The sequence below is a fragment of the Eptatretus burgeri genome, chromosome 17 (genome assembly GCF_056783735.1).
Source record: "Eptatretus burgeri isolate ZD-2024b chromosome 17, Ebu_testis_v1, whole genome shotgun sequence".
Lineage (NCBI taxonomy): Eukaryota > Metazoa > Chordata > Myxini > Myxiniformes > Myxinidae > Eptatretus > Eptatretus burgeri.
Window position 1 is genome coordinate 36,261,695 of NC_140977.1, and position 13,819 is coordinate 36,275,513.

The window sequence follows — 13,819 nt, forward strand, 5'->3', positions numbered from 1 at the left end:
CTCTAGCAGTCGTGCTTGCTGCTGATACCCAGCCCCCACAACAAAGTGGTTACCCAAAAGGTTTTGCTCGCTTTGGCTCATAAAAATGAGCTGCACGAGCAAAAAGGGGGATGATGTAGAAGGAGGTGCTGAGAATATGGTACACTCAAGAACTTGCAGAGGTGGGAGAAAATCGAAAATTTGTAAAATCGAAAGTTTTGGAAGCAGCTATGTATTATCAAATGTTTGTGGTGTGCACTGCCTTTGGGCTGTTGGTTGCATCACTGGTTGGAGCATGACTGTGCTGCTGATGCGGTGTCCCTATTACCAGTGTACTGATGTTCATTTTTCTTGCCAGTCTTAAAAGAATGACAGGCTGAGTTAGCCCTCTGGGGTTCATTTAGTGGTAAATGAAACTTGAGCTCAGGGCTCTGGGATCCCGGTCACCACTGTAAGTGCTAGGCCAAACAGTACATATAATTATTGGTAAAATGTCTGGAAAATATATGGACATGTATAAATGAATATTAACTCTTGTGATGCAAATAAATATTGTGAAAGAGTTTGACAACAGGGTGTTCGAATGGAGGAACGTCTTGAAGATGCAGTGGACTGGACTTTTTCAGGTATTATTGGTTACCCAAGGATCTGTCAAGAAAAGGTAAGCCAATCATGGATTCACGCATCTCATTGCAAAAGGATACAGGAAATCGAAAAGAGAAAGAAATGTTACTGGAGGTTTATGACAGATGTGGCAGTGTTTGATTAGCATGTGTATAATCGTGATAATATGGACAATAACAGATAGTGAGGACATTTTGGGAATGTCATAGAGATCAGAATGTTTGGTAGGTCAATGGTCGGGGAAACAAGGAATGGGTTGTGACAGTGTGCACAGGGAAGAAAAAAGGTAAACATTGGGATCAATTGCATTAGGAAGGCGTATATGGGAAAACACTTATCGGGCCCTGATATACAATTATGCATCTCGTGTGCCACGGGATGAAGGGGACAAAGGCATTGTACGCCTGGAACAAGGCATATTGTTACATGAAGGGATAACTGGGACAAGGATAGAGATAAGGATACGAATAAATAATCTTGCAGAATCCCAGAAATTATTAAATGGTATATTTCTGTGACCTAGCGGAACACCTAAGGAAGGTAACTGCAGAGTACCATGACTTTTTTCAGGAAGAAGGGTTCAGATCATGGGTAATGGAAGTGTTTGGTGAAGGGGGAACATGGATATTCCACATATTGATCGTTGGCCTTATGATATTCAGTGTTATTGTCATCATGGCATAAAAGTAATGGTGTGTGTGTGTGTGTGTGTGTGTGTGTGTGTGTGTGTGTGTGTGTGTGTGTGTATGTGTGTGTGTGTGTGTGTGTGTGTGTGTGTGTGTGTGTGTGTGTGTGTGTGTGTGTGTGTGTGTGGTGTGTGAAGATTTACCACAGTGACACAATGGTGGTGCATGAAGTTCCCCTGGACCAACCATCTCTGAAAACCCAGAAAACCCAGAAAATGAAGAACCTAGTTTAAAATTTAGTCGAGACACCGTGATGGTGGTATTATTTTTTTGGGAAATATGAAAGTACAGACACTAGTGCTTTCGGGAGTAAACACTGCTAAAACTCACATTGGATGAGTGTCTCGAATTGCTTGTACCAATGACGAAGATGGAAAGAAATGTTATCTAAACATTGCCTTGTTGGAAAATGTTGGGACTTTTCTTTAAAATTTTTCTTTCACTCTGGCTTACAGTTTATAAAAATTATATTCTTTTTGTTGGTTCATAAAGAACATGATAAATAGCAAAAAAATATATTCTTACTTGTTTATAAAAATTATATTCTTGTTTGCTAATTCTTACTTGTTTATAAAAATTATATTCTTGTTCATAAAGAACCATAGTTAGTTGAAAATATATGTATCTTTTTGTGTGTGTGAAATAATTTTTGTGTGAGTTGTTTTTGAAAGGTGATTTTTTGCTTATTCTTACTTGTTTATAAAAATTATATTCTTGTTCATAAAGAACCATAGTTAGTTGAAAATATATGTATCTTTTTGTGTGTGTGAAATAATTTTTGTGTGAGTTGTTTTTGAAAGGTAATTTTTGCTTCCTCATGACCTATATTCAAGTCATAATTGTTGAAATGTATATTCAAGTCATAATTGTTGAAATGTATATTCAAGTCATAATTGTTGAAATGTATATTCAAGTTATAATTGTTGAAATGTATCCACTATTCTATAGAGGGGTGGGGTATTGGTGGGCTGGTCGGGATGGTGGAGGGGGGGGCTTTTCTATGAGGCTAGAAAGTGCGGGCGGAGCTTTTGTGACGTTATGGCCCACTTGGAGCTACTCATAAAAGTGTGCCACCTCTGGAGGAGACTCCCTTCTACCACCTTGCCGCTCCATCAAGATTCCATCTCTAAAAATTATTATAATTGTGGTGTTCCTTTTCCACTATGTTTCTAAGTAACAGAGGGGCAAATGTGGAGCTGTTGAACAGCTCCCAAGATGAGAGCAGCCATTTTAATAAGATTACCTTTTCTTAAAAAATTGAATGTAGCATTTAATTGAGGAAGCCAAAGCATTTAAGATGCTCTCAGTAAGCTACCGTTTTTTGACTGTTGGTAATCAAAGCAAGTCGGCAATCTCGCTATATATATATATATATATATATCTCTATCTCTATCTCTATCTCTATCTCTATCTCTATCTCTATCTCTATCTCTATCTCTATCTCTATCTCTATCTCTATCTCTATCTCTATCTCTATCTCTATCTCTATCTCTATCTCTATCTCTATCTCTCTCTCTCTCTCTCTCTCTCGCAGCTGAACATCTGGCTTTCTTGTTGGCCCTTGTAACAACATTCTTTGAGCCTTGAGCTCGGAGATGCCCAATCATAAATCAGCACTGTTTTGGTATAGTTCAAAAGGGAACATCTTGCAGTAGACTGAGACGATAATATATATAGTGTGATAAAGATCTGCCTGACCAATAACAGATCTTCTTGCTTGTGAAAAGATCAATGCTTTGTCAGGCCAGGAGAGAATATTTGCTGGGGTGTTGTTACTTTCAAAGAATACGATATCTTAGAAAGGAAATATAAAGCTGATGGAAGTTGGGGAAATCATGAAAACAGATGAGCAGGAAAAGTATATATAAAGTAAACCAAACTGCTTGCAGGCCAGAGTTTGACTGAGCTGGTATACTGTAGGTGCCTTTCTACTCTCGTGTACACTTTTGGTGCGTATTAAAGCTCTTCTCTACGACGATTGGTGTAGTCATTGCTTGATTGCAAACCCTGATCTTGACATATATATATATATATATATATATATATATATATATATATATATATATATATATATATATATATATATATATATATATATATATATATCACCCACAGTTGTAATCAGATCAAGATCAATGTTAAACTTTTATTTGCGAGTTTTTTTTTTTCCCCGCTCCAGATACCCATAGATAGTGTTGAAGGTCAGGTCTGGTCAGATCAGGTATGGGAGCATGCGCCAGAGTAGCACGTCACTGCGTCCACTTTACGCAGGGACTCCAGGGGCCTCTGCCTGGCCATCCCCAGGCAGATGCCTGGCCCATCCACATCTCCTTGAGATGTTGATCAACCTGCTGCAACCACGAGACACATGAGGCTCCCTCGCTGAGAGAATCTGGTGAGCAGGATCAGCGTCAGGAAAAGGAGCCACATGTCCATACAGCCGCAGCTGATGCTCATGGACTATGCAGGTAACAAATATTATCTGATTCTCTCTGAGCAACCACTCGTTGGACACAAAATCCGACCAGCAATAGCCAAGGATTCTCCGGAGAGACCTGGTACTGAAGGAGTGAAGTCTCTGTCTCAGATTCCTGGTCAGAGTCCAAGTCTCACATCCGTAGAGCAAGACTGGAAGCACCAATGACTTAGAGACTCGGACTTTCGTCCTTACGCACAGGTACAGACAGCGCTACACCCCATGATCCAGTGAATCCGCGACGCCCCAGGCCAGACCGATGTCTATTGACCTCTGGCTCACAGCCATTGGAGACATGAATAGAACTGCCAAGGTAAGTGAATCTCTGTGACCTGAACATCCTCACCACAAACAGGAACAGACAAGATAGCAGTGTCCAAGATGTCATTGAAAGGCTGGATCTTAGTTTTGACCCAGGAAACCCATAATCCCAGTGGCTCAGACTCCTCATTCAGCACCTCGAGAGCCCCCAAAAGGATATCCAGAGTCTGCGGAAAGATGATTGCATAGTGTGTGAAATTAAGGTCAGAGAGCTTGACATTCCCAAACGATTCACCACAGCTTGATCTCTCAAACATTCTCCCCAGAATCTGGGTTCATTCAAGTGCTGAAAAGTGTGGGGGTAAGTACACACCCCTGACGAGCTCCACTTGAAAACTTGAAATAAGTCAGAAATGGAACCACCACATCTCACAGCACTCTCAGTACCAGAGTATAGTTCAAACATCAGCTTGATACGTTTTGGTGGCACCCCATGAAGAGCGAGAATCCTCCATAGGGCATCCTGATTCACTGAATCAAATGCTTTACAGAGATCAAATTTAGGCTGAAAGCAGCCCCTGCTGAAACGCTCGTCTGCATTCGGTGAGGACCCGAAGAGCAAGGATACGGTCAATCGTTGACCTCTTTGGTACAGCATTTCCACCAGCCTTGAAAAGTTCAGCATGGATACCACAGATCCCAGGAGCTTTAGCCCATTTCAACCGGTTCACTGCAGCCTGTGTTTCCACAAACGAAGGTGGATCACATATGATTGGAGGGTCAGCAATCGGAATAGCAACACCCCTGACATCCAACTCAACAGCTGGTGGATCAGCCTGCTACAGCCGCTCAAAGTAACCGGCCCAGCGGGCCTTCACTTCGGACTCCTCTGTCAAAAGCCAACCACCCTCCGCTCTAACTGTAGTACACCGAGGGATGGGCTTGGAGGAACGCAATGCACAAGTTCCCCTGTAAGCAGGATGAGAATCACAACCACACGTGATGCTCAACCCCCTCACAGATTCCTCGCACACAGGCCTCCTTGTCCACCCTCAGCGCACATACGTTTTTTACGCCTCAACTCCCTTAACAGCTGAGCTCTGCCATTAAGCCTGGCCCTGTGACTGGTCAATGGTATCCAGTATCCCTTGAGATAAAATTCTTCTTCGCTCGATGGTGAGTTCCAAGATATCCACTGGCAACATCAAAGATGGTAGTCTTGAAGGCACGCCACACTCTTGAGGATTCCCCCAAGCATCCAGACCCCCCCCCCCCAAAAAAAAAAAATAAATAAAATAATCGCCACTCAGCATGTTCACAAACCACTCAGCTACCCTCTCATCATTGAGCTTGGCAACATCTAGCCTAGGCTGGAATGGAACCATTCTCCCGGATTTAAGCTGAAACTGAAGTTGCGACAACAAGCCTGTGGTCGGTATTGAGGAACTGAACACTCCAGTTAACCCTACCATTCTGGATCATCCTCCAGGGACCATTAACGTGCACATGGTAAATCTCCTTTGCCACACCACCAGCAATGGAATACCAAGTCCAGTGATGAGCCTGTGAGTGATGAAACCATCAACCAGAACTTCGTGCTATTTTGGTTCACAGTTTCAGACCTACGGGGACCAACACGTCTCATAACCATTCCCATCAGTGCCAGTCGATGCAATGAAATTCCCCAACACTAAAAGTGTATCTTGCATGGGGCACTGATCTACCACAGTCTCGAGCACAACATAGAATGCATCCTTCACAGTGAGATCACTCGCCTCAGTCGGAGCATATCCAGAGACCAGGGAAACGACACCCAAGGAGTGACGAATCCTTCGTCTCATAATACGCTCATTGATTGGTGTCATTTCAATTATCACGAGAGTCAGCTTATTGGACACAGCTACAGCAACTCCTTGGGCATGGTAACCATCAGAACAACCAGACCAATGGTAGGTTTAACCACCCGCCATGATTTCACCACTATCTGGTCTCCGAACCTCAGAGGAGTGCTGCAATACCGATGTTCAAACGCTGGAATTCAGATGACATCAGACAGGTGATCATCTTCTCTTTGGAATTGGACAGTCCAGGCACCCACCCAAAGTGATCGCTTCAGGTGAACCAAAGGAGACCGCCGTATAGTGGATGACACCTCAGCACCACTCCCCCACACACCACCGCAATCTGATCCAGGAGGATTACCCCATGCTTTTCCTCCAATCAACAAAAAATGGGGATTCTGAAGGCTTTATTTGCCCCAATTCCATCATCCAGTGAGCTGCCCTGCAGAGGGCAGCTGCACAGGAGGTACTCCCACGGAGTGGTTTTTCAGATTTGTTTGCATTTATGGGTTCTGCGGAATGAAGTCTTTTACGGTAGCTGGAGTGCAAATCCTGCCACCAACCTCCGAAAAAAAAGCAACCCAATTTCAGGACGACGTCCGCAGATACAGTTGGCACTAGATATGGGTGGCCGTTGGCTCACAAAGAGCTCCTCCACCCTTTGACAGGTTTTGTTTTTAATCCTGCTGGGTGTCCATATCCACACACCCTCCTCATCAGGAAACCTGGTGGGGGAGACGGATGGTTAATCACCGTCAACCGGATCTTGAAACAGGTTAATACAGGTTTACTCTGGCTTGACCTGACAAATGTTGAAGGTGCATGGATCAAATAGGTATAGGTATAGGTATATGTATATGTATATGTATATGTATATGTATATGTATATATATATATATATATATATATATATATATATATATATATATATGTATATGTATATGTATATGTATATGTATATGTATATATATATATATATATATATATATATATATATATATATATATATGTTTGACTGAATGGCAAATCGCATTTTGAGTTTCAGCGAGATTTGACTATTATGGACACATAAGTATGGGTAAGGCGTAAGCACGTACGGTTGTCAGGTCTCACCCAATCAAGTCCATTTTGTTTCCCGTACAGTCACACATCATTATTGGAGAACGAAACATCATAAAGTTGCCGTAAAGAGACATTGCAGTGAATTTAAAGCTCGGTACATTCTTGGATTCCCCCGCCATAAGGGCAAAGCACAATGCCTGTTGCTCTCACATGACAAGGAAGCCAGGAGTCTCTCTTTAAACCACCTCTCCTCCAGTGCATCTCCCTTTGTCTCTGTCTCTGTCTGTGTCTGTCTCACTCCTTCCAGCAAATACAACTAAAGGCTGCATGATACTTTAGTGATATAAATTCTTTTATCTTTTTAACTCACCATAGTGAGTTAACTTTAACATATCTTTTTAACTCACATAAAGATCTTTTTAACTCACCATAGTGAACATGGGATAAATTATTCCATGTTGGTTCGAGGGTTGCGCAGCCTATTTTCATCATCCATTTGTAATCAATGCAAAGAACCAAAATCTAATTTTTAAAAGGAAAACCCCGGATTTTTTTGGAAGACGATCACACATGTGCTTTTCACATCATTTATCAGTAATCTTGCACATCTTACCTTCGGCATCACACAATTCCTCATCTTGAGCTTCTGTTGCATCTGCACTGGACTCTCCAGTCACAACCTCCATTATTACACCTGCACACAAAAAGGCTGTGCACTCAAGATATAATGCTAAATAATCATTAAATGAATGACTGAAAAGCAAAAGAATTTCCTGCAAAATGTGTTTCATCATTGCTATTAAATATACATTGTGAAACTAATAATGCAGTGAGAGGGAACACACATGTAGACACAAAATTAGGATGCCGAAAGTTTTTTGATGAAACACTACAGGGCACAGGCAAACATTTTTGAAAGACATCAACCAAGACCTGAGATGACAGGTCATCGGCCAGCCTTTATTAATTTTTTTGACTCGATTTTTTGTAATCCCGAAGATTTATCTTCCCCTCCCCAATATTCCTTTGTGGTAATGGTCACAGATTCAATAAAATGTATAGGTTCAAGCTCCCCCCTCCCCACCGATGTGTCCTATCCTACCTACCCCTCATTATTTTCTTCCCCACATCCCTTGCCTGTCCAAGTTGCCATCTATTTTGTTCTCAGCCCTGCTGTTGGTGTTCCTCTCTGCTTTTGCTATGTTGCTTACTGATCCATTCAGTGTACTTGCTCTTCCACAAGACAACACACAAAAAAAAACCTAATGACAGCTAGTTACGAGGATGATAAATTGGCATTTACTAAACATAATAACTAACTAAGCTAATGAAACAGAAGACCATTAAGGAACCCAAAGAGGTAAAGGGTAAAGATGGAGTCATTTGGAGGAACCTGGATAGGATTTGGGTTTCAGCCGCTACTCCACCACCCTCAAAATCCATCCAGGCGCAGCCAAGTGGGCCTTCCAGAAAAATGTCTGCAATAATTCACTTCTCTTTAGAGAAATAGATAATTAATAAAAGAGAGGAATAGAGAGGAAAAGAGATGAAAGAGAAGAAAATGCAAGAATTAAAATGAATAAAGAGAACTGCGAAAAAAGTAGAACAGTGTGAAAGGAACAAAAAAACAAAGATGTCAGGAAGAACCCGCACATATTTCAGCTGTTACTCCCCAGGCTCAAATGCAACAACATGTACAAGCTACCAGAGGCCCGTCAGTGGGGAAGCACAGTCCACACAGCATCAGGATATGGTACAAACATAATGAAACGGCAGACCAAGAAGGAGCCCAAAGAAATAAAGAGGAAAGATGGAGTCATCGGGAGGAACCTCCTGATGGCTGCCTCTGATCGATGATGAATACAAGGGCCATTCAAAAATCCCTGCCCTGTCACTTAGACATCCTACTGTCCAACAATGATGACTGCCTCTGACCTATGAAGAGTTGCTAGTTGTGACTTTTTACCATGATTATCAACCGAGTTCATATTTCTCTACTCGACTTAATTAGCATTGCAAATACCAAACAATAAAAAGAGCAATCAGAGCTTGCAGACCCTTGCAAGGACTTCTTTTGAGTGGTGTATTTTTTATAAGTTTTGGGGTAAATCCAATATGGCTGCCAAATCATGTGACCTGCAACATCATGTGTGAACCTTTTGTTCCTCGTGGACAGGCGGTCATACGTGTAAAGTTTTGTCTCGATCTGTTCAGCCATTTGAGATTTTTGAAGGTTTAAAATTTAAATAAAAAACAATATGGTTGCCGAATCACATGACCGATGATGTCATCAAATTTTTTGTGGACCATTTTAGCCCTAGATGGCCCTCAATTTTTCATACTGATCAGATGTGGCGTTCTTCATATGCAATTATGACATCATAGTGAAGGCACCCATGACATCATGAAAAAAAAAAAAATCGCACTAATTCTGCATGTGGAGTACTTGCTGTGGTGTCGTGGTAGTGGTGCTCCAAGGCAGACACGAGCGGGGGAACAGTTCAACCCTGCTTTATTGGACGAGCGAGAGCGTGAGCGTACGTTGCCCGTAACTCCCCTTTATTATGTACTCGATGCACTCTACAAGCCACACGACTTACAGGCTCCCAGGCCACAACGGCTACAGCAACCACTACGACGCCCCAGGCGGCGCGCACTCCTATATCCCGCGCAAGCACGTGATCACGATCTAAACCACTCCTCCAACATGCTCCCCACCTCATGCCCTGCCCCCGCAGGCCCGCTACACCACACTTGCTATGTGCCAAGTTTCAATCTTTTCCTTGGTTCGGTTTCAGAGATAGAGAGGTCAAAAGTTTTTCCGTTTTTCCAATGTGGCTGCCACACCACGTGAACTATGACGTCATAATTATCATGACAACATTCTACATGACTTGTCACACCAATGGTGAAAATTTCTTCTCGATCCAACAAGTGGTTGCAGAGAAAAACACAAAAGTTCTGTGCAGACAAACAAACAGACAAACAGATAAACAACAAGAAGACGACATTGTGCAGAGCACGATAATTGCAAAATCCATAAAACAAATATGACCTCAAAAAGAATTGCTGGTTGAATTCAATGACGAAATATGCAACTCCTCTTCAAATTTCAAGTGAATCGGATGAAAATTGAGGATTTCAGAAATATCACCTTAGTTGTTGACCTTGGGCCGATGTTGATCTTTTGGTCTTTGTTGACCTCAAAAATAACAAGCGAGTTGAAAACAGTGACCTGAAATATAAATCCTCTTCAAATTCCAAGTCAATCGGATGAAAATTGAGGATTTTAGAAATATCACCTTAGTTGTTGACCTTGGGCCGATGTTGATCTTTTGGTCTTTGTTGACCTCAAAAATAACAAGCGAGTTGAAAACAGTGACCTGAAATATAAATCCTCTTCAAATTCCAAGTCAATCGGATGAAAATTGAGGATTTTAGAAACCTCACCTAAGTTATTGACCTTTGTCCAATGTTGACCTTTTGACCTCAAAAACAATAGGCTTCTTCCTTCTGACAAACTCTACCATGTGGTGAAGTTTTGTGAAGATCAGTTTCAAATTGTGACCTGTAGGTGACAAACAGACAGACAGACAAACAGACAGACAGAATTACAAAATCGACTGACCAATATACTTGAAAAATCTTCGATTTTGCAAGTAACAAACAAACAAACGAAAAATCGTGCTTAGCATGACACTTGGCGAATTAGTTGACCTTTCCGTGTGGTGGTCCAAGCTGTAATGTCATGGAATGTGTGGTGTTTATTTGTTCGTACATTAATAAAATGACGCGACGTCACAAATAACAATTATCAGGCGCGCGTTGTCATGGTAACGGCAGCAGATTGAAAATTTTCACAACTCATTTAAAGCCACCATGTGACATTCAACAACTTATAATCAGTGCTTGTTGCCTTCATTCTGATCGTAGAAAATATTTGAAAATACCTAGGAACATTGCTTTTCAACCAGCTTTACGATCCCGTTATCAGGTTTGAAATATGTTGTAAAACAAAAATATGTATTTTATATGTGTTCTTCATGTTTTGGGTGACCCTGACCTTGACCTTGGGTCAATTTCGATCAAACTTTGTACACATGTTAATATTACATGCATAAATAGACAGTATAATTTTCAATTTAATAAGTGCAAAACTGTTTGAGAAATAGCCATGTGTAATTCACAAAATTCCCCATTGGTTTATAATGGGCGATAATATAAAGTGATGCAGAATCCAGATCCTGATATTGAACTTCACCAAAAGTCACATATCCTTTTGCACTGTGGATTTCTATCAGCTGTTAAAATTTCATTCAAATCGGTTAAGAATTGTGACCTGTAGAACGAATACAATTTTTTTAAATCACGCCAATAGCTAAAAACTTTGACGTCATACGCTTGCGAAAACTGTGCATAATTTGTATTAACATGCATTTTAAAACATTTAGATATTCCATTGAAGTTTGTTTTGGCGTCAACAGGAAGTCGCTATGACTTCCGGTCACTGAGTTATGTCCAAAAATGTGTTTTCACGTTGTGTGACGTCACGTCGTGACGTTTAGTCCGATTTAGACGGGGTTTGGACGCGGACCGTCTCAGGTGGATTGCCTATCAGGTGTAAACATTTAAGAACGACTGGTCCAGCCTTTTGGGCTGTAGACTCCCTCCAGAGACCCCTCAGACCATAATTTTTTTAATGCCATGAACAAAATTTGATACATCACAGGTGATGAAGGTTGTGGTAAAGTTTCGTTGAAATCAGGTCAGGTCAGGTATGGGAGCATGTGCCAGAACAGCGCGTCGCTGCGTCCACTTTCCGCCAGTACTCCAGGGGCCTCCGTCTGGCCATCCCCCAGGCAGATGCCAGGCCCATCCCCATCTCCTTGAGATAATGGTCAACCTGCTGCAACCACGAGGCACGTGGTTGGCCCACTGGCCTCCTCCACTCACGAGACTCCCCCCTCTGAGAGAATCTGGTGAGCAGGATCAGCGTCAGGAAAACGAGCCACATGTCCATACAGCCACAACTGATGCTCACGGACTATGCAGGTAACAAATCTCATCTGAGTCTCTCTCAGCAACTGCTCGTTGGACACAAAATCCGACCAGCGATAGCCAAGGATTCTCCGAAGAGACCTGGTACCAAAGGAATTAAGTCTCCGTCTCAGATCCTTGGTCCGAGTCCAAGTCTCGCATCCATAGAGCAAGACTGGAAGTACCAAGAACCTGAAGACTCGGAATTTCGTCCTCCTGCACAGGTACCGGCAGCGCCACACCCCATGATCCAGTGAATCCATGACTCGCCAGGCCCGACACAGACGTCGATTGACCTCTGACTCACAGCCAGCAGAGACATGAATATCACTGCCCAGGTAAGTGATATCAAGGTCCCCAAAAGGATATCAAGAGTCTCAGCAATGATGACTGCATCGTGTGTGAAATTAAGGTCAGAGAGCTTGACATTCCCAAACGATGCACCACAACTTGATCTCTCCGACATCCTCCCCAGCATCCAGTCCATACAAGTGCTGAAAAGTGTGAGGGGCAGTACACACCCCTACCGAACTCCAGTAACAACTGGAAATAAGTCAGAGATGGTATCACCACATCCCACAGCACTCTCAGTTCCAGAGTATAGTTCAGACATCAGATTAATCAGTTTTGGTGGCACCCCACGAAGACCAAGAATCCTCCATAGGACATCCCGATTCACTGAATCGAACGCTTTACAGAGATCAACATAGGCTGCAAGCAGCCCCTGCCGAAACTCTCGTCTGCGTTCGGTGAGGACACGAAAAGCAAGGATACGGTCAATCGTTGACCTCTTTGGTGTAAAGCCTGACTGCTCTGGACGCTGGTGCTCAAGCAGATGGTGGCAAACCCTATCAAGAATTATCCGAGCAAAGACCTTGCCCGGCACTGAGAGCAGCGTCACCCCTCGGTAGTTGTTGCAGTCTTGGCGATCACGCCAATAGATCAATAGAGAGGAACAGCAAGGCCCCTCTTCCAATCAGTTTGGATGATGCCTATGTTCCAGGCAGAGCACAAAACTGCATGCAACGACACGAGTGCAGCATTTCCACCAGCCTTGAGAAGTTCAGCATGGATGCCACAGATCCCTGGAGCTTTGCCCCGTTTCAACCGGTTCACCGCAGCCCGTGTTTCCACAAGCGAAGGTGGACCACAGTTGATTCGAGGGTCAGCAACAGGGATTGTAACACCCTTGACGTCCAACTCGACAGCTGGGGGATCAGCCCGGTACAACCGCTCAAAGTAACCGGCCCAGCGGGCCTTCACTTCAGGCTCCTCTGTCAAGAGCCTACCACTCTCTGCTATAACTGCAGTGCTCCGAAGGATGGGCTTGGATGAACACAATGCGCGAATTCCCCTGTAAGCGGGACGAGAATCACCTGTCCACAGGTGATGCTCTACCCCCTCACAGATTCCTCACACATAGGCCTTCTTGTCCACCCTCAGTGCACGTACAGTTTTACGCCTTAGCTCCCTGAACAGCTCAGCTCTGCCATTCAGCCTGGCCCTGCGACTCTGGTCAATGGTATCCAGTGTCCCTTGAGACAAAATTCTTCTTTGCCCTGCGGTGAGTTCCAAGACATCCACCGGCAACATCAAGGACGGTGGTCTTGAAGGCACTCCACAACTCTTCAGGACCCCCCAAAGCACCCAGACCCCCCAAGTGTCCACTCAGCCTGTTCGCAAACTCCTCAGCTACTCTCTCATCGCTGAGCTTGCCAACATCCAGCCTAGGCTGGGATAGTACCATTCTCCAGGATTTAAGGTGTAGCTTTAGAGTTGCTACAACAAGCCTGTGGTCAGTATTGAGGAACTGAGCACTCCGGTAGACCCTGCAGTAGACCCCACGATTTCAA

At 43.2% G+C, this 13,819-nt stretch overlaps 1 protein-coding gene across 1 annotated transcript in view; it reads right to left on the minus strand.

The window, feature by feature from the left end:
* LOC147009750 (uncharacterized) overlaps nucleotides 1-13,819 on the minus strand; it is an 86,246-nt gene that overhangs the window by 17,172 nt on the left and 55,255 nt on the right. The window contains exon 9 of the mRNA XM_085861207.1: nucleotides 7,543-7,623. Coding sequence (XP_085717333.1) covers nucleotides 7,543-7,623 — 81 coding nt within the window. The remainder of the gene's footprint in view (nucleotides 1-7,542; nucleotides 7,624-13,819) is intronic.